This window comes from Barbus barbus, assembly GCF_936440315.1.
Source record: "Barbus barbus genome assembly, chromosome: 2".
NCBI classification, from domain to species: Eukaryota; Metazoa; Chordata; class Actinopteri; order Cypriniformes; family Cyprinidae; genus Barbus; species Barbus barbus.
Window position 1 is genome coordinate 38,693,914 of NC_136730.1, and position 20,824 is coordinate 38,714,737.

The 20,824-nt window shown below is 37.7% G+C and overlaps 2 protein-coding genes across 2 annotated transcripts in view; one reads left to right on the plus strand and one right to left on the minus strand.

Moving 5' to 3' along the window:
• Positions 1-4,311, minus strand: part of LOC306884143 (unconventional myosin-IXAa) — a 120,745-nt gene extending 116,434 nt beyond the window's left edge. The window contains exon 1 of the mRNA XM_079439837.1: positions 3,990-4,311. The gene's annotated coding sequence lies outside the window, so the exon portion shown is untranslated. The remainder of the gene's footprint in view (positions 1-3,989) is intronic.
• Positions 4,312-4,514: 203 nt separating this feature from the next.
• Positions 4,515-10,260, plus strand: LOC306888002 (sentrin-specific protease 8-like). The gene is made up of 2 exons (XM_079446089.1): positions 4,515-4,596; positions 7,401-10,260. Exon 2 carries the CDS (start codon positions 7,433-7,435, stop codon positions 8,069-8,071), a length of 639 nt encoding a protein of 212 aa, XP_079302215.1. The 5' UTR covers positions 4,515-4,596; positions 7,401-7,432; the 3' UTR covers positions 8,072-10,260.
• The last annotated feature ends 10,564 nt before the right edge of the window (positions 10,261-20,824 follow it).

A 20,824-nucleotide genomic window follows, 5' to 3' on the forward strand; every position in this document is an offset into this window, starting at 1 on the left:
GTCCTTAGGGATACAGAGGCATCATGTAGACACTCATCACAGGCTGATGAAAAGCTAATGACAGTAATGGATTTTGTTGTTCTCTAATTGAGGATCCGACTCAAGATGGCCAACCATTTAAACTCTTCAGCAATGGTACAAAACACAAAATCCCTAAATGAAGAGAAGTTATGATGGCCTCAAGGGCTCAAGAACAAAGTTCAAATAAAAATGTCACATTCGCTCATGCTTGTGAAATTTCAAACAAATAAAACTTTTGTCCTTCTTTGAAACATAGATTAAGATATTTGAATAAAACATGAGAGATTTTTGTCCTGCCTCTGAAAGTCTGAAACTTTAGCTGCGTTTCTCAAGAGCATTGTTAGATAAGATGATAGAGACCATTGGTGGCAATGGATCTACAATTTTTTTTTTGGCTTACGATGCTTTTGGCAAATGCAGCCCAGAAAGAGATGGTTAAAGAAATCCATATAAATCCCTATTAAACGTGCTCTATGATCAACTGTTATATGTGAATAAAAGTTTATCATACAAATTAATTTTGTGTCTCTTCATGAATTAACTTCTTATTCATATGGATTACTTTTACAATGTTTGTATGAACTTTCTGAAGCATTAAGTGAATTAAAGGACAGAAATATCTCTGGTTTCAGAGATGAACGAAAGACTTGTGTTCTTGTAATGACAAGATGGCGAGTAACTAATGACACAATTTCCAATTTTGGGTGAACTAACCATTAAAATGTCACATTCTATGAGGGAAAACTATCATAACTTTTTAAAGTTTAATAACGTTCACAGTGAATCATTCTGCTGGGAGTTTATAGAGGCTTAAAAGTCATTTAAAAGGGACGTTCTGGAATTAGACAACACACGTACCTGAATAACATCCAAATCCACTCCAAATATTTGTTTGGACTGGACAAACATAACACCAGGCTTTGAATTTCAGATCATCTCGACAACAAGCCCGGAGAAAAATTACAGCCTGTAAGATACGTAAATCCAAGATGATTTATTGCTCGATGATAATTTAGGACTGGCACATATTGCGGTCAATTTGGCTCTATGGAAACCCAATACTCATATTTCTGAAGTCAAAATGCACAAAGTAAGCAAAATAGCATGGCAATCATGTGAGCATCTTTATATGAAAATAGACCTGAATTCTAACCAACCATTAAACTGTTAACACACATCAGTCTGTGTTTGAATACAGAAGGATTTCAGACAAATGGTAAAAGGAATAATTACTGTTGTTTCCAATTATTTACAGCCCGGAATATGACCCATACTCCTTTTCAGCTGTCTGTCTGCTTATCTGCAATTCAGCTAAATAACTTGATGTCTGAAGAACAGCTGACATATTCAAAAGATAAACATTTATGAGATAAATACAATAAAAAACAGACAGCGTAGCTCATGTTTGATTTGTTTAGATGATGTAACAGTTATGCTATGCTGAGAAGTTTAGTCAGAACATATAACATATTTCTGAAGTACGGATTACCGCATCTCCTTCACAGTACGATCCAAGCAACTTGATGACAGAAAGTTTCACTACTTCCTATGGAAGTTTCCTCTTATTGTTGTGGTACAAAAAAAATGCTTCAGATTCCTCCTACAAGCTAGGTTCATCATACAGAGCCTCTAACAATCAGCTGGACGTCTCCAGAGGTCATAAAGTACAGTAAGGCCCTGGGAGTCCCACGATGTGAACAATGCTGACAGAATCACGGAATCAAGTCAAAAAAATGAAATTTACAGTATGTCACAGAACATGGCTAATATTAGACAAATCAAGATTAGGCTGTAGGCTATGCGTAATCAAATAACAATATGGACTAGCGTCTGTGACTATTAAGGTGCAGAAAGAAAACTAGTTCAAAATGAAGTCAGCATGTCTCTTTTCTGAATGAGTGGTGCAGTTTGGTCTATGATACATGCTCAAGCACGCATGACGGTTATGGTGTTCGTCTCACTATATGAGAACAATAAAGCATGAGCTTCAACTCTAGAGCTGCTCTGAGAGTTCACTTTCATGAGCAATGAGTAAAATCTACAGTCATATCAAATATAGCCTACATGGAAACTTAAAGGTCTTCACTACTACAACCTGCCAAAATAAAAGTTTGCTTTAAATTAAAGAAACTGATGACTACATACTACTTTTGAAATATGTAATGATAATACATTCATTAAAACTTTCATTTTAAGGAATATAACACAACCTCTGTTAAAGATTTAAAATTTGATTATTAAATTATACATCCAGAACATTTTAAACAGATGACAGATTTTCTGAGAAAATTGTTCAAGTGTTATTTAATGGATAGAAATGCTTTTGGATTAAAATTTAATTAAACCATTAAAATGGAATCCAGAAAAATTCATAGGGGGAAAAAAAATGGAAATTTTAATAAAATGCAATGTTAAACTTTTAATAAATGGCTGTTAAACTGTATAAGTGTCATGATTTCAGTTAAACATGCTTTTTGATTAATATAATTTAATCATTTAAATAGAATCTACAGCATTTGGTAAAAATTCTAAATAAAAAGGATTTGACAGTATTTCAAGTAGTCACTAAAATGAGTGTTTTCATCCGGCCTTACCTTCTGCCCCAGGCTATGTGATGCAACTTCTATTTCTGCTCTGTGTTAATATTTAATAACAAGGAATTTTAAACCTGTGAAGTGATTTTGTTTCAAACTGAAAGGCTCTCTAAAAATCTCTCAAGAATCTCACAGATTTTAACAAAGTCTATATAGTACTGTTGTTGTTGTTACATAATTTATTTAAAGAGCAACATGGTATTCTTAAAATAAGTGTCATGTAAAGACATGAATACAATAATTCAGGACTATGGTATCACCACTGTACTTTAGTACTGGCACAGTACATTTTTGTAAGCACGTGCTTTCAGAACAGTAGTAATTTATAGTCATGACTCAATCTGACTCAAAAGCATGCAGCTCTGTGACCACACGGGGAGGTTCTTAACTAATTTCTCAGATGTCATATACAGTTGTCAGAGTAAAGTCATGTCTTGGCACAATCTCCCAGGCCGCCCTAACAGCTGAAACAGTCCCTTCACATTCCTCACATCACCTGTGCTGCTCTGCTGGGAAAACAACACTGCCACCAATAAAGGCAAACTTTCCTCAGCAACTCCAAATCACTTTGGCAACACAAAAGAGACATTTGTCAAACATAATAATGTAAAATGATCCCCAAATGTATTTAGACTCAAAAATTCAAATTCAAATTCAAATAAAAAGCACTAATGTTGATTAAAAAAATATATATATATATATATATATTGTTACTGGAAGAGGTTCATCGCTCATGTGATGAGCTACACCTGTGGTTTCTCTGAACTTCCACTTAAATCACTAACATCAGATGGTTAAAAGACATTCAAAATAGCTCAGAAAAGTGACCTTAGTTCTGGAAAAAAAAAAGTGTAGCATCATTTGTTTGTAGATGCCACCTAAATGCAATGACATCCATACACCTTTAACTCAAACTTGAGTGCCTACATACTTTAGGGCGACAGTATCTCCAAAAAAAGACCAATGAGTGAGAGGAAAATGAAACTTCATGACTGGGTCCGGATGACTGTGCAGATTTGGCCCATGATTACTGCAGTACTGAGGCTGAAGTGAGTGTTCAATAATGCATGCACCATCACCACCATCATCATCATCATCATCATCATCATCTGTCACACTTTAAAAGGGGTTTACTCAGCCGCTCTGAAATGTCAGCTCAGAGTTATTCTAACAGTTATACTAGTTACACCCTTCACTGGTGACCCTGATGTCTGCTGACACTGAAAGAAATATCACAATATAGCGTTGCACGTATGTCACCCGTAGACAAAGCAGCAGATAAACTCTGGTAACATGGTAACTGGGAACGATCAGTGTGTTTGTGTAATTCGCAGAAAGCACAAGTGAAATTAATTTTAACACCCTAATCCTCACCTCTCTGAGTTCAATGTGAAAATCCAGTGTGCTGCGCTTCTCCTTTAAGAACAGATCAAATCCAGCGCAGCTCGAGTCCACTAATATCCCACAACTGTCTCTCTCTCAAATTGTCCTTTGCAACTTTCCCGTGTCCAAACATACGTGCCGCTGTGCCATTTTGACAAAAAAATGACTACAGTACTTTTCCCTTTGAAATTCCCCAATAGTGCGGCGTTTCTTTTCTCGTGGGAGTCGCTCGCTGAAACTCCACTCCGTTTTTCCTGCTTAATCAGTGCTGCGTCTCATCAGCGTTTAGACGCGCTGGTCTAGGAATCAGGAGGAATTGGGCGGGGTCAGCTGCGGCGATGGGCGGTGGCTGCCTTTCAGAGATGCGAAACGTATTTAGTTGCGTCACGAATATCATCCAATCACCTCCGGGTATTGGAAAGAGGCGTGTACGCGAGGCGAAAAAGCGTTCTGCCCCTCAATACTGTCGCAATCGTGTAGAAGCGCGACATTTTCTATAGCAACAGTGAATGGTTTACGGCACCTGCCCTCGCGTGCTTGTGGTAGAGGAAGGTGGACGCTATGAGAGCCTACTTTGGGGACTTTTTCTTGTAGCAAGGTAAGAAACGATATGTTGTCAAATTAGATAACTGACTGCTATTATTAAAATTATGAAGAAAGCTGAGAAGCGGAATGTATTTGTTTTTAAATCGCTGTTTGGCCTGCATCAGTGCATTACTGATTTGTGCAACTAGACAGTTTGTGCAAATAAGACAACTTTAAGTCATGCTGAAGCACTTACAAAATAACAGTATAAATAGTCTTATATCTTAAAACTAGTACAAGAACTACAGATCAGAGTAACGTTAAGATGTACTAATATAAATAATTTAATAGCCATACAAAATTGCAAGAAGAACAGAAAGTGTAGGTGATAAATAACTAAAGTATCCTGTCAGTAGAATGGTACAGTTAAAGATGATATAGATAGATAGGATAAATAGTTTCATAATAATAATGCAACATAATAAACATCATTATTTAAATAAATTCATCAAATGCAGCTTTACATAGAAGCATAAACATCAAATGTCACATGCACACCCACAAAACAAATTAAGCAAATAAAAATAACATAACATCAAAGACATCACAAATAACAATGCATAAAAATATAGTATATCAACAACATAATGCATAGAAAATTAATAAAAAAAAAAGATTTTTAACTTTCTTTCATCTGTTGCTGGAACCTCCAGTTATCTTAATATTCTTGATATAATTTGGCAATATAGAGTAAACGTACCTATTAAGCCAAAATCTACACCGAGACATTTTTAGTGCACAAGATATTGGTTTCAGTACAAAAAGTTATGTTAAAATAAAATATTAATCTCTCACACAAAAATATTTAATTTTATTTTAAATGACAAAAGCATTTCAATTAAGATATACATCATTAAATTCAAAAAGTCTGGCTGTGCTAACTTAATGGGTACATTTTTGTAACCTTTAAGCACACCCCTGTTCCCATTAAGCTCACATCATGTTTTATTAAAAATTCTTGTTTATTTCAAGGAACATTTTTAAAGAATAATTGTAAAAATATATATTTTTTGAAGGAACAAAGTCAATCACAAAAAAAAGAAGACTAAAATCAAGCAACAAGGCATTCAAGTCGATCAGTTATATATTCATAATGAAGTGTCATTAAAGCACATTGTAACATCTATAGACTAGTCCACGTTCAGCTAAATAACACATTCAAAAATCAGATAAAACAAACCAATAAAACGTTTCATTCAAGGGGATGAACACGGAAACTAGCCTCATTATGAAACCTCTTTTTAAATTGATTTCAACTTATCTAAAGTCTCTTAAGACTGGAATACACTACATTATTTCCCCCCCGATTTTACACAGATTTACAGTCTGGAGAAGTTGATACTAGTTACCAAAGATCAGAGCCAGTCTGCAGATTTGAGTCGACAGAATCCATAGAAACTCGATTAACTTAACTTAAAGTGACAACCATCAGTTAATATTTCAAATCTGTTTATGAAGTATTTACATAGATGTTCAATGTGGAAGAGCTTAAAGAGAGCACACTGAGCTTAATGGGAGCAGCAACAATTTTTAATACATTTCATGTCATATTTATTAAAATGACAGGATTCTGCTAAATAAATAGTCTAGGTCATGTATTAAGTTCATATATATTGTAATATGAACAACTATTATTAACAAGATCTATAAAATGATACTTTTTCTTATTGATGTCACACTGAAGCTGTGTGATTTTCATAGTAGTTTAAGCTCACCTTAAAATAAAATTAAATCTTTAAAAAGTACAGCACTGTAAAACGACAGACCAGCAATAAACTGTCAATTTATAATATCATGGATTTAAAAGTACAAGCCAGTAATGCCTGTGAAGTAATATATTAGCAAAGCACACGATCTTATACAGCTAGTACGCTAAGATCAACATTCACACAACGACAAATGTGTAAACTGGAATGAAGCAGCGATCGAAGCCCCTCACTATCCGCGCTGAAGCTGAAATCGTTCGCCAATTTATTTATTTTTTCTTGTTTTTCGTTCGCCAGTTTAGTGAAATGGTGCGCGGCGCATTATATACGTCACATGATGACGTCACGTGTCATTCCGGAACATTTACGGGTTGTGTGTGAACGCGCGCACAGATTCCGGAAAATCACTGGCAGTGTGAATGCAGCAAATCTAACGACCCGGGAACAATTGCCGGAACACATTACCGGAGTATTTTCCGGAATCTCTGTGTGAAAGGGACTTTACTAAAACTATCTTTTGGATCTAATGTAATTATTTCCCACATCCATGTTCAAAATATGCAAAAGTTTCAACATCAATCGCTTAACTTTACAATAAGTAGTGAAACTTACCCCAAATAAAGGGTTAAACATCTAAAAATTGCACATTTAAGGGGCTCCTGTTTTGGTGAAAGTTTTTAGACCGTTTTCAAAATGTCCGCCACACAGTGTGAACACATGGAGACCCATATCTCAGTGTGTAACAATCCGATTGACTTGAAATTATAGGAGGTATATAGTAACAAACACATCAATTGGTTAAGACATCAAGTAGGATAATACATTTTTTCTTTTTATAATCTGATCTCAAAAAAGGAAGTGTGCTTAATGGGTATACGAGCGTAATAGGTACGTTTACCCTAGAGGAAAATTTTATAGGAAGCCAATGCAAAGCAGCTAAAAATGGAGTTATATGTTGTCTCTTTCTAGTTAATAGCCAAGCTTCTGAATTTTGGATAAGCTGAAGTGTTTTGTGGGGGACCACTAAAATGTTTACTTGATGTAAAAGCATGGTATTAACTTGGTACTATGTATGTAAATCAATAAAATCTCTTAAATCTCATCCCCACAGTAACTGCTGCTGTCATTCCGGTTGCCTTGAGGATGGATCCAGTGGTTCTGAGCTACCAGGACAGTCTCCTGCGGCGCTCAGATGTGACGCTTTTAAATGGACCCCACTGGCTCAACGATCAGGTCATAGGTTTTGCCTTTGAGTACTTTGCAACAGAACGCTTCAAAAGTTTGGGCGAGAAGGTCTGCTTCATCAGCCCAGAAGTCACTCAGTTTATAAAGTATGCCACATGTCAAGAGGAACTTGCCATTTTCCTGGAGCCGCTGAGTCTTGCATCTCGTCGGTGGGTTTTTTTGGCTGTCAATGACAACTCCAATCAAACAGCCGGTGGCTCCCATTGGAGCCTGCTTCTCTATCGGCGAGACACCAACCAGTTCTCCCACTACGACTCCCAGAGTGGAAGCAACTCATTGCATGCCCGGCGTATTGCAGCTAAGTTGGAAGCTTTTCTAGGCTCTGGGGCAAAAGTGCCCTTTGTGGAGGAGCATAGCCCCTCGCAACAGAACAGCTATGACTGCGGAATGTATGTGATCTGTAATGCTGAGGCTCTATGTGAGAGTGCTAGAGTCGAGGGCTGTCCCCACCTGCCCGCTCAGATCATAACACCCACCTACATTACACGGAAACGAACAGAATGGTATTCACTAATACAGAGACTCGCCAAGGAATGACTAGCTGACCTTTTACATCATGCAACGGCACCGCATGAACTGTATTAGCCAATGGGCAAAAATGAACACACTTATTTATCATACTCAATCCTGCACAAAATAAACTGCATCTGAAAACAGCATGCACTTCTCAAAAAAAAATTGCCAAACACTTAAATGAATAGTTCACACAAAAATGAAAATTCCAACATCACTTTACTCGCCTCGTTCCAAACCCAAAATGAGAAGTGAGATGCAGAATCTTCACATTGCATTTTTTCCATACAATGAAAGTGAATTTGGACTGCTCTGTCAAGCTCCAATAATTACAAAAAAACACCATAAAAGGGATAGTTCCACCAAAGATTAAAATTTGCTGAAAATTTATTCACCCTTAGGCCATCAGATGAATTTGTGTCGGGACTGATTTGAAAAAAAAATGAGCATTACATCACTAAATGGGTCCACTGCAGTGAATGGGTGCCGTCAGAATGAGAGTCCAAACAGCGGATCAAACCATCCCAATAATCCACAAGTAATCCACACCATTCCAGTCCATCAAATAATGTCTTGTGACATAAAAAGCTCTATATTTGTGAGAAACAAATACATCATTAAGGCTTTTAAACTTTCCTCTCACATCAGAATCCACTGATATAGTTTAGAACTGTTCGACTGTTCCTAATGAGGAGAAAGCTGCATTATGGATAGAGGACTTGAATTGTAGCTGGAAGCAAAGATGAAGTTAAAAGCATCATGGTGGATTTATTTCTTACAAACTTGAAGTTGTGCGGATTACTTCTGGATTATTGTGATGTTTTAATCAGCTGTTTGGACTCTCATTCTGACGGCACCCATTCACTGCAGAGGATCCATTGGTGAGCAAGTAATGTAATGCTAAATTACTCCAAATCTGTTCCAATGAAGAAACAAACTCATCTACATTTTGGATAGCTTGAGGGTGAGCAAATTTTCAGCTAATTTTCATTCTTGAGTAAACTATTCCTTTGAACTATTAAAAAAAGTAGTAAATCATGCACTATATTCGTATTCTTCTGAAGTCAGTTATTTCCCTCCACTGTAGCTCTTAAATCAAATATATTTATTGGCATATATTTACATATTGCATGAGAGAACGCATAATGCCAGATTTGATGTCATTGTTGCCAAACTTGACTGGTTATTATGGTGTTTATCATAACCAGTGGTTATGAAGGGAAGACTTTCACTGAATTCTTCTTTTCCTCACAAAGATGTATCATATGGCTTAAATAGACTTGAAATATATTGCACAAGTCGTATAAACTACTTCTATAATGCTTGCATAATTTTTTTGTTCATATTTTGAACTTGGCAGCCTCAGTCCTAATTCACTTGCATTGTATGAAAATGAGCTGTGCCAACATTCTGCAAACCATCTTCCATTAAGGAAATAAAGTCATACAGGGTGGAGTAAATCCTGATTGATTGGTTCATTTTGGATGTGCTCTTTCTTTTATGAAAACGTCTATGATATTTCATCTATTCAAAAGAGAGAAGGAACTTGTGATCAGTGTAACAAATCAGTTAGCAGCACAGGTTGGTACAGTAGATTCAGAATGTATTGTTGCCAATTAGTTTAGATTAGTAGCATGAAGTGAGTAACTGAATGTGATGCTTGTTTACAGGACCTTTTGCTCAGGGCTTATTTTGAGAAGAGTACAGATGACAAAGAATGTGATCTGTGTTATTACTGTTATTACTAAAATATAGTACTGTTACAACACACGAGCTGAACAAAAATACAGTAAAGTAGTTTTTATTTAATCGTGTATCCTCTCGCTGAGCTGAAAAGCAAATGCATGATTGTGGGACAGTATATTCTTCAGTATGTACCAGTTTTCTTACAACTGAATGAAACCGATAAGAATGAGCACATTATATGTCATCCCAATAAAAAAACTGCATGCAGGGAACACACGTGTCTATTGCAGTGCAGTTCACTTGACTATACAAGTAATACTGACCTCAATTAAACCATCATCATGATTCAGTGTGTTTTAGGGAGGCATTTCATCACAACTCCTAGCAGAACCTATTTCCTCAATTTTCATATCTTGTTATTTTCTCTCTGTCATATGTTTTATTAATAATGCAATTGTGTTGTTTCATTGGTCTTATTTTTGTGTGTGTGAAATATATATTTGCATAAAAGATGATTGTGCTGATCTAAAGCAAGACTAGACTGTGTTTGGATACATACAGCAACTTGGAACAGTATTTAAATACTAAATTAGAATTATCTAATGTTACTGAATTACCATTTCTACATTGAAATGTTCTACACTTTTAATGACTAAATAATTTATCAAATTGTTTTAACGTGACATTAAGGAAAATGATCTTAATGAAAATAAAAAATGGGGCTAAGCGGAGACAAAGTTACGTTGGCAGCATGTTTACTCCAGGAAATATTACCATAAGCCAGTTTCAAGTAAATAGACCCATTAAAATCAGCATTACAAAAAAAGCTTTTGAACATTGTCAACATTATTGCTAAAGGAAAGAATAAAGTTGATTAAACTCACATAGACATGTGTAGTGGGGTAAGTTGTCAAATGGGAACTTCCTGCTTATTGTCAGACTTTTTTGAGAAGAATGCCTTTGTTGATAATACCTTTGATATATATCATATTACCAGTTACCACATATGAAAGTATTTAAAAATGCTTCTACAGTGTTAGCTATATACTACAGACCAGTGGTTCTCAAGGGGTCCACTAGGGAGCCTCAAGATGATTTAAAATAAGGCAAAACCAACATTAAAATAAAAAGGACTGTACATTTGTGTGTGTATATATATATATATATATATATATATATTTTTTTTTTTTATGCAATAAGTCACTATTACTTATCCAGTAAATCATGAAAAGTCATGTTCATTCATTCGTTAAAATGAGTGGAAAAAATATGAGGACATTCAATACATTGAATATACAAACACTTAAGTGTCCATAGATTTAAATAGCTTTGAAAACAATACTTTGTCTTCAGATATTGTCGTGCCTTTTTTGTCTATGCAACAAATGACCCATTTTATATGAAACTCAGTCCATAATGCAAAGGTTATCACCGGAACCGTGTTGATAGCTGTGGGGCCTCACATTTCCAGGTTTACTCTCAACAGTAGACTCTGTATGAAAGCGCCCTGAGCTCCTCCGGGGCCTCAGGTGTTTCACATTATCTCTCTGAGGGGGTCCTGACCTTCATGATCTCAGTTCTGGGACTGTACACCTCATCCACATCCTCTAAAACTGCACTGTAATGTACTGCAGATCTCCTCAGAAGTGTAAACACATTTCAGGGTAAAAAAAACTTTATATATTTGAAGTATAAAAAAAATGTTATTACTTTTTACATGATCGTTACCCATGACTTTAAAATATTCAAATAGTTCTTAATAAACAGTATTTTGCAAAGCCTATTAGATCGAAACTGTGTGGATTCTGTCAATAGATGACAAAGGAATGAAAATGTGATGTGAAAAGTATGTTATTGATCATCCACACCCATTTTGGACCCTTCAAAATATTCTGTTACAGTATGAGGTCTGTAACTTGAGATCATGTGGTGAACACAAATAGCCTCTTGCACATTCTCCAAAAGGTCTGTAACCCATCTCAACTCTAGTCTCACAAGTGCACACAAAAAGATAGAGAGTAAAAAAGTAGATAAGATTGACGTATGTAAAAGTATACCTAGAGAGGTGTCACTTGGGAATGTTGCTCTGGTATGTCCATTCACACTGCCGTCAGGGCATGACTGAAAGAGCACAAACAGTGACGCTGAGACTGGAATGAGAGGGATCTCAGAGCGCTTTACTCTGTAAACACTTGCCAGTGAGGTGTTAACATGGCTGCAGTAAATTTAACACCAAATGTTAAATGACCTCTGACCTTTCTTTGTTTATTAAAGCTAGAATATCCTCAGAGCTGTGCTTGAATTCTGGTGATACAGCCTATATGTAAGGCTTAAAGAGAAGTCTTTTATTTGACGCTGCAAAATCCATTTCATGACAAAGCCACCAGACAGGTTTCTATATGTAGCCGACTTCCTTAAAGACAAATTCCACCACCAAAAACAAAGCTATATGGATTTATGAACTTGAAGACAGGACATCTGAAGGTTGCTGCTGTTTTTTTCCACATGAAAACCCTCTGTTTCTGGGATATATGAGGTAGGCCGGACCTATAGGTCAGGTTTAGTAGGAATGAAAACATGCCTTGGGCTAATAGTTATAGGTCATGGCATCGCAGGATGAGAAAAGGATGGCTTATAGTCTGTGTGTTCCACGGAGCATGAAAACTCAACAAGTGATGACAAAAATAACCTTTTAGAGATGTCTACCCATGCTCTTTTTAGGAATTAATTTATTTTGTATCCTTTATCTCTTTACTAACTTTACAGTAAACTAAAACCTATGCTATGAAAAAAATGTTGTAATTTTTATGGAAAAACATTTTGGCAGCTCTTTTCTGCTGAATGATCAAGGCCACGCTACTACCAAAATCTGTTTTGTACCCTTAACACACACTAACAATCACCATAATAACAGAGGTGATACAGAAAAACCCACAGGAAGAATCAATGTTGATCACAATCGACCTTTCCACAAGCTGAGGCAAATACATATGGTGCATGGCATTATACCCAATTTGCAGGTGCCCCCTATTAACAGGTGTTTCCATCTGTATGTAAATAATAGGTGTGTTCGACTGGAAGTGGCGCTGCACAGAATGATCAGCGTATGACATCAAAGTACCGCAAGAGTGATAAGAGAGCAGATAGATCCTTCTACTTTCGAATCGCTCTCGCGGTACTTTGATGTCATACACTGATCATCTGCGCAGCGCCGCTTCAAGTCGAACACAAATAGGCCTGAGGCTGTATGTATAAAGCCGCTCAGAGTAAAATTTTAGTCTTAAGTGTGTCAAAATTCTAAGAATGATGTCATTTTACTCCTATACTTAGATTTAAGAATAAGTGTGATTCATAAAGGTTCCTAAGTGTTAAGACTAGGTCTCAGCTCCTAAATTATTTAAGAGTGCTGGGGAGGTCTCCTAACCTAGTTAGGAGTAACAAGATGGCAGTACAGAGGAGGAGACCGCGCACTTTCAATGAACGAAAGAATGTGTTGGAATTATATGATGACAGGGAGTTGATAAAAACAGTACAGACTTGATCATCAAGGTATTCTTTTTGTTACCGACTTATTCAGAAATTCAATAACTCCTCAAACTCTACGAAACAATGCTTTAACTGCAGAACTGAAGGTAATAATGACTCTGTGTTTTTTGGCAACTGGAAAAATGCAGCAGTGCACCAGTGATGACTTGGGCCCATCACAGTCCACAGAGTCTTAAATAGCACTATTGCAGCACTAACCACCCCAAACATAGTAAGGCAGTTCATTGACTTCCCAACTGACCTGCAAACTTTATGGCAAAAACAAGAAGCTTTTATGAGAATTGCAGGCTTCCCCGGAGTTGTTGGAGCCATCGATGGCACTCACGTTCGCATAATTTCTCCAACTGTAAATGAGGAGGCATACGTCAATAGAAAAGGATTCCACAGCATCAATATTCAATGTTGTGTTTGATGCTGCTTACAAGATCCTGGATCTTGTGGCAAAATGGCCAGGGTCAACACATGATTCTCGGATTCTTTCTGAGAGTGGCCTCACTGGGTTATTTGAACAAAATTATGTTCGCCCCGGATGTCATCTGGTGGGTGACTCAGGATACCCTTTAAAACGCTGGCTTTTTACACCTTACAGAAGAACAGCAATGTGAACAGCAGCTCAATTATAACAAGTACTGTACAGGACTGAACTTCAGGCAATACACCAGTTTTGTTCAATAAGTGCATTCTTGATTTTTTCTTGTAACATTTTTCGCCTTGAAGAGCACACAAAGCAACAAGAGCTGTGGTGGAGAGAGGAATTGGACAGCTGAAAAGGAGATTCCATGTCCTACATGGAGAAATTAGACAGTCCCCTGAGCGTGCTAGTCGCATTATTATGGCTTGCGGCATTTTGCACAATATTTGCAAAGCTCGAAATATACCACTTCTTGATGATGATACTGATGATGATGATGACGATAATGACGATGACAGTGATGATGGTAATGACAACAGTACCATCGACCCCACATTACAAAGTGGTTCAAGCAGAGAATCAATAAGGGACTGCTTTGCAAACTTACATTTTGGGTAAGAAAAACTTGTAGACAATAAGCAATAATTAACAAATTTGTGTTCACACACTTTTATTTATTCAAACATAAGTTCAATCATTGAGCATTCTTTAATCTCTTCAGTTTTAGTGTGTAATATTCATTTTGAACTTCCAACAACTTGATTTGTAATTTTTTATTTTTTATTTTTTTTTAAGAGACTCAATGTCATCTTCAGGGGCTACACTCTGTGCAAGCCCCGTGTCCTCTTCTGGAGTACACAGGAAGACATCCTGAGATGTGGTGCAATGTGGCACGTCAGATGGCCCGGCTCCAGTGTCATCGGCACTACATTCACATACAGAAAATATGAAAGTGCAAACATGTTTATTCAATCCGATGTGGTGTGGTGTTTTTTTGTTATTTTTTTCAGTGTCCATAGATTAAAGTAACTAATGTCAATTTAATAAAGAAATTATTAATTCACATTAATTTTTTTACCATCTTTGTAACTCCTTTAATTTGAGCAGTGCAGAGTCCTGGGCATCTGCAATCCCACAAATGGAAGGGTTGGCCGTTCCCAGTATCTCCTCTACCATTTCAGCAATCTCAGACAGAGGATCACATGGAGGGCCTCCACCTATTTCACAAGAATTCAGCTACTGACCACACAGAAACAATCATTTCATATTTAAAAAAAAAAAAAGAGTTTAGTAAGATTAAAATCAATTGTACCTGTGGCACGCATGCTTCCCTTGTATGCTGCAATCTCTTTGAGAGATGTTGCCAATACATTGTACCACCTTTTCTCACAGTCTTCAGCAGACCGGCTTGTCCGAGGAAATGCTGCATTTATAGTCATGGAAATTTGTTGCCATGCATTTTTTCTTTCTTTACTTGTTACAGTTGGACTGAATTTTCCTTGTATGATGTCCTTCCATTTAAGGACTGATTGCACTAGAAGAATACTTTCTTCCTTGGACCGGTTTGGTTTTCTTTTTGATTCCATTTTTAAGAGTTTTGAATATTGGTCTCTCTTTTATATAAAGCTGAGAGTGCAATTTGGGTGATGTGATTAGTCAGCTTAATTACATAATTAGAATCCATTTGTGAATTTAATTAATCTGTAAACATATTAATAAAATCGTGCAAGATTGTGAAATATAAAAGTACTTATTTTTAGTGTAAAATAGTGTAGTTATTTGCTTTTGCACATAATGCAAAGCTGCCTTGTAAAATAAATTTAAATAACAGAACAATTGTATGTTGCTGTGACTTCACCCTTGTAGACTCCCTATTGGCTGATTCAGAGACTGAGGGCAGCCATTTTGTGTTGAAATCATTGTAGTCCTTAATTCACAACACTTAAGTCAGCTCTTAAGAATCAGTCTTAGACTTTACTGAAAGTTGCTTTTAGCCTCTTCATAAAACTCTCCTACTCTTAGATAACTCCTACTTGTAACTAAGAATTTTTTGACACTTAAGTCAAAGCTTAAGACTATTCTTAAGAGCATTTCTGAGAAGTTTTATACATACGGGCCCTGGTTTCACAGACAGGGCTTAGACCAGGGATCCTCAAATCTGGCCCATTCCTGCAGAGTTTAGCTCAAACCCTAATCAAACACACCTGAGCATGCTAATCAGAGTCTTCAAGATCATTAGAAAATCACAGGTAGGTGAGTTTGATCAGGGTTGGAGCTAAACTCTGCAGCAGATTGGCCCTCCAGGGAACGATTTGAGGAACCCTGGCTTAGACTAAGCCAGGATTAGGCCATAGTTCAATTAGGACATTTAAGTAATTTTAATAAATATGCCTTAGAAAAAAACATTACAGGGCCCATATTCACAAAACATCTTAAGGCTAAAAGTAGCTCCTAATTCGCCGATTTAGGAGAAAATCTTAAAAATAGTGGGTGTGTCAGTCCTAAATTTAGGACTCATAAATTTTTACTCTAAGAGTCTTTCATAAAACGTTTTAGTGCTAAAACTAGGTCCTAAATCTGTGAAGCATTAGGTGTAGTGAAGAGGATCCTAAAATGCCCGTTGCCGGCAATCTGCCTCAGAATATAAACATTTGACGATAATGAGCCTTTAAAATGGTATCACCTTTAAGGTTTGGAGGTTATCCCAACTCCAAATTTTCCTTTGATTATATCCTTTTCATTAACCAGTTGGGAAAGAAGTAACAGATGTTCTTGTATCCAGTTTGGTTGTCTTTTACGTTTGCATGTCTTGCTATCAGCCATGATTATTCCACTCTGTTAATTAAAAGGCAGTTTATATGCATCCGCTACAAGAAGCATACATGGAAGAGATTGACAATTAGCTGAACATGTTTAATTAATGACACTTAGCCTGCATATTAAAATCTTTATTTGAATGTGGCAATTAACATTATTTTTTAAACCTGTATTTGGATATGGCAACATAATATCCTGCTCTTTGAGGGTGGAGAGAGCACTGGACATTCACTCCCCCCATCTACAATCCCTGCCGGCCGGGGACTCGAACCCACAACCTTTCGATTACGAGTCCAATTCTCTAACCATTAGGCCACGACTTCCCCCAGTTGTGAATACAAACATCTGTATCACCAGAGCTCAAAGCCTTGAAGCACTAAAAATCCGACACTTTTGTGACATGTGACCCTTACAAGCTGTATTTAGAACCTTTTTATTTTTGCTAATAAAGTAAAAGGCTTAGTAAGTTGAGTTGAGATGTAATTTTAAAATGATTATTACTGATTTTTTTATATATATATTTGTCTCCACCTGGTGTTCAAAGGAGAACTACATCAAACAAATGCTATTCAAATTACAAAAATGACTCTTTTTTTTTTTTTTTTTCTGCAAGGCACTTTTATACTGTCAGGAGATATACAGTCATGAGGATGGAATGTAAACCCAGATAAGGCACTCACTGGAGTAACAAATAAATGTTACAAGAGTCTGTGTGTCCTTATTCAAGGCCAGTGATGTGCTTTTGAGCTGGAAATGACGTGCAGGCGTTGTGCAGTTTGACTTGAAACAAAGTGAGGAGAGAGAGGGGGAGCAGGTCATCACTGGCTCCTTGGCTCAGACAATGGAGCTGAAGAAGCAGGGAGCGACCTCCACGGTCAAGCTTTGGGAGCAGCAGATTTGGGATCCTCAGGACTACTGGACTTGGGACCACTGTATCCCATGATTTGTAATGTTCAGGATCTCACATGCCCCAAAATCAGGTGATACTGAGAAAAAAAATTACTTTGTAAGTTAAATTAAATAGATATTACATATAATTTGGTGGTAAAACGTACAGTGTTGCACATTTTATTGTTACAGACAAAAGTTTACAAACACTTTTTTTAACTTAATTAAAAATACCACAATTAAATTGTCATCAATTACATAGGGATAACTGAAAAAAAAAATTAAAATTTAGAAAAATTACTTTTTTTTTTTTTTTAGGATTTGATTCACAGTTTATTTTTAGGATCACTTTTTTTTTGTTTGTTTTTGAGGATTTGATTCGCTTACTCATGGTGAACAGACAGCTTATCAAAATGTAGAATTATGTGTGCTTAAAGGATCCTCTGATGTGCACTACTACAGACTGCTTTGTTCTATGTACTTTTATTTATTTATTACATACTGTGTTTTCAATTAGTCTAGTAGCCAAGTAGGTGAACCCGGAAATGTTGAGTACACCAAAGTTTTATTGCAGAAATGTGAAGTATGGGTCCCCAGCATACAGAAACTACCGGATGCTAATTTGCATATGTTGAGCAATTTGCATAATGTGCATAATTAGCATTATTAGCTTAATCGTCCATTTTGACCACATATTTTGCACTGAATGGCCAATTGGTTGGTTTTAGAGGATGATGATTTCATTTCTGGCATTTTCAGATTTCAAAGAGCTAATTTTAGTACATATTTTGATTTATTTAGGCAAATTTTGATTACTTTCAGTCATAATTTTAAGTTATTTTTATGGTAAACAAAATAATCTAACATTGCAGAATCATGAGTGCTCTTGTGAATGTTGATGCATTGTTTTCAGGGTGTAGAGAGGCTGAATCCCCTCCTGACACTTTTGAAGATTCAAAATTGCTTTTTGGATAAACAATGAATCTTTGTTAGGCTGAATGTTATGCATTTCTGGATGAAAAAGCAATGCGGGTATTTGACATAACTTGGATCCTGCAACTGTACGATACATATTAATGGGGTAGCTCTTTAAGACACCCAATGAGATGACATCACCTAAGTCCATCACCATGTGTGATCAACAAACTATGTGCAAATATACACTATATACATGCCATATAAGACAGGCCCTGCAAGTCGCTAGGGCAACGGCCGAATGGCAGAAGGGCTGCCCAGGTTGGTCCGCAAGTCGCAAGATCCAACGGGGACCCAATTAAAACTTTGCCAGGCGCAAGAATTAAAACTGAATCTGGGCAACCCGGGTCAGCCCGCCAGACGCAAGGCTAACCAAGAGGGCTTCACCTCCGCACCACGCCAAACATGTAAATTTTCAATATATACATGCCATACAAGACAGGCCCCGCAAGTCGCTAGGGCCATGCCAGAATGGCAGAAGGGCTGTCCAGGTTGGTCCGCAAGTCGCAAGATCCAACGAGGACCCAGTTAAAACTCCGCCAAGCGCAAGAGTTAAAACTGAGTCTGGGCAACCCGGGTCAGCCCGCAAGACTAACCAAGAGGGCCTCACCTCCGCACCACACAAAGCACACACTGGCTACCACCTTCAGGCAAACTGCTATGCCTCACAATTAATTAACAAAAGGCAGCCTCATCATCTTCACTATCCTCTTCTGTTCTGTCATCATCTTCTCCAGACCCTTCATCCCTCTCTTTGTGTTCTTGGTGTTGTGTAAGTATGTTGCAGCATATACCATCATTGCCTTCGCAGGAACAATAACTGGTACAGGCCAGACCTGCAGCTGCACAGCTGCACTTTGCTGATGTGCAAGGTTTCACCCCAGCTTTGCAACCACAGCTGACAACATCTAACAAAGCAGGAGGAGCAACTGGACTTGAATCCTGGGTGGGCATAATCAGTTATTCTCCTTCCTTTAGACCCATCTTCTTGTCCCATCCAAACAAGGTGATATCCACAGCCGGTGGATCAGGCTGGTGAGCTGCTTTCCATAGCAGCACCTGTAGGTGGGCACGTCTTCCATGAAGGCGCATATTGCGCTCTGTAGGAGGTAGTGCCTTCAGTGCTGGGGGCCTTTTGCGCTTTCGGTAAATTTCATACCGGGCCCCATCCAAGGTTACAGAGTTCCTCTGATTGTACAGAGCCTGAAAGAAAGCCCTTGTTGCTTTTGTGATCTGTAAATCTGTGGCTTCTGCCTCTCCAATACAGTGGAGAAGCTTACCAGGTACGACTCTCATGGCCTTGAGTGCAGACACCTTCCCCTTCCCGACAGGATATGAGGTGGTATCACATCCCGAAAGAGCATGCATGGCCAGAATGGAACCACATTGGTCACCCAGATTCTCTGCAGTTGCATTTATGCTGAGAACAGTGCCATTCCATTTTTCCATCTGTAGGTTAGTTGTGATACCAGCCTTCCAACACCAATAAACCATAAGCACAAAGACATCTGTGTCATCACTGAGAATGTGAACAGTTGAAGCCCCATGTCTGACAGCATCTAACATGTAAGATATAAGTGATATATCGGCCTCATCATGAGTGTCAATGCTGTCAGCTTTACTGACCATCATGATCTTGCTTCCTAAATTGAAAGTACACAGGAGTTCGCTCAGCCTTTGTTTGTTGTGCTTGTTTTTCAAGACTTTGTCTCGACTAGGTAGAGGTGTAGTCAATGAGAGCTTGTACTCTGTGGAGCTCTCTCCTGCTCTTCTATGTCTCTCATGGTCCTTGGCAGACACCTGCAAATATCTGTCAAAGATGACAAAAGTTTGGGTGTCGTAACAATTAAGCCAACGTCCCATGCTGGCTGCAAGATCTGCCACTGTCCCAGACGATGGCCAAACCACGTGATAAATGAGCTGGGATGCATCCACAATGACAACATCTGGTGGCTGGGGATTGCAAACTGGAATTCCGAGCTGCTGGACAATGCACCTCTCCAGTCCTAATACCCGCAGGTACTTATCTGCATCATCTGAGGCATATTTGGCAGCTGACTTCCGGAACCGGAGGACCTCATCATATGTTACAACAAGAACATGCTCATTTAGGTTCCGAACCAGTTCTGAACTACCATACTTATGAAGTTTTACAGCTAGCCCCAAAGTTGTCTGATTCCAGCTTTTACTGATGTGCTGCTGGATGCATTGAGCAAGTGTGAGTGCTGGTTTGGTCACCGTTTCTTCCCTGGATACAAGACTGGAGACAAGTCTTAGGAGAGTTGGACTTGTATCTTGAATGACCCTTTCATGCGTAAAGCTTCCAAGGTTGTATTCACGAGTCAATGGAATATTCTGAACCTCTGCCCGCACTTTTCTGACAACCTTGTTGACATCATCATCGTCGTCATTGGAGAGGCCAGTTTGTCCTACTAATTTGAGTGATTTATGTA

Excerpts from the sequence above, each read along its gene's own strand:
- LOC306888002 (XM_079446089.1), top strand. The coding sequence starts at position 7,433 with ATGGATCCAGTGGTTCTGAGCTACCAGGACAGTCTCCTGCGGCGCTCA.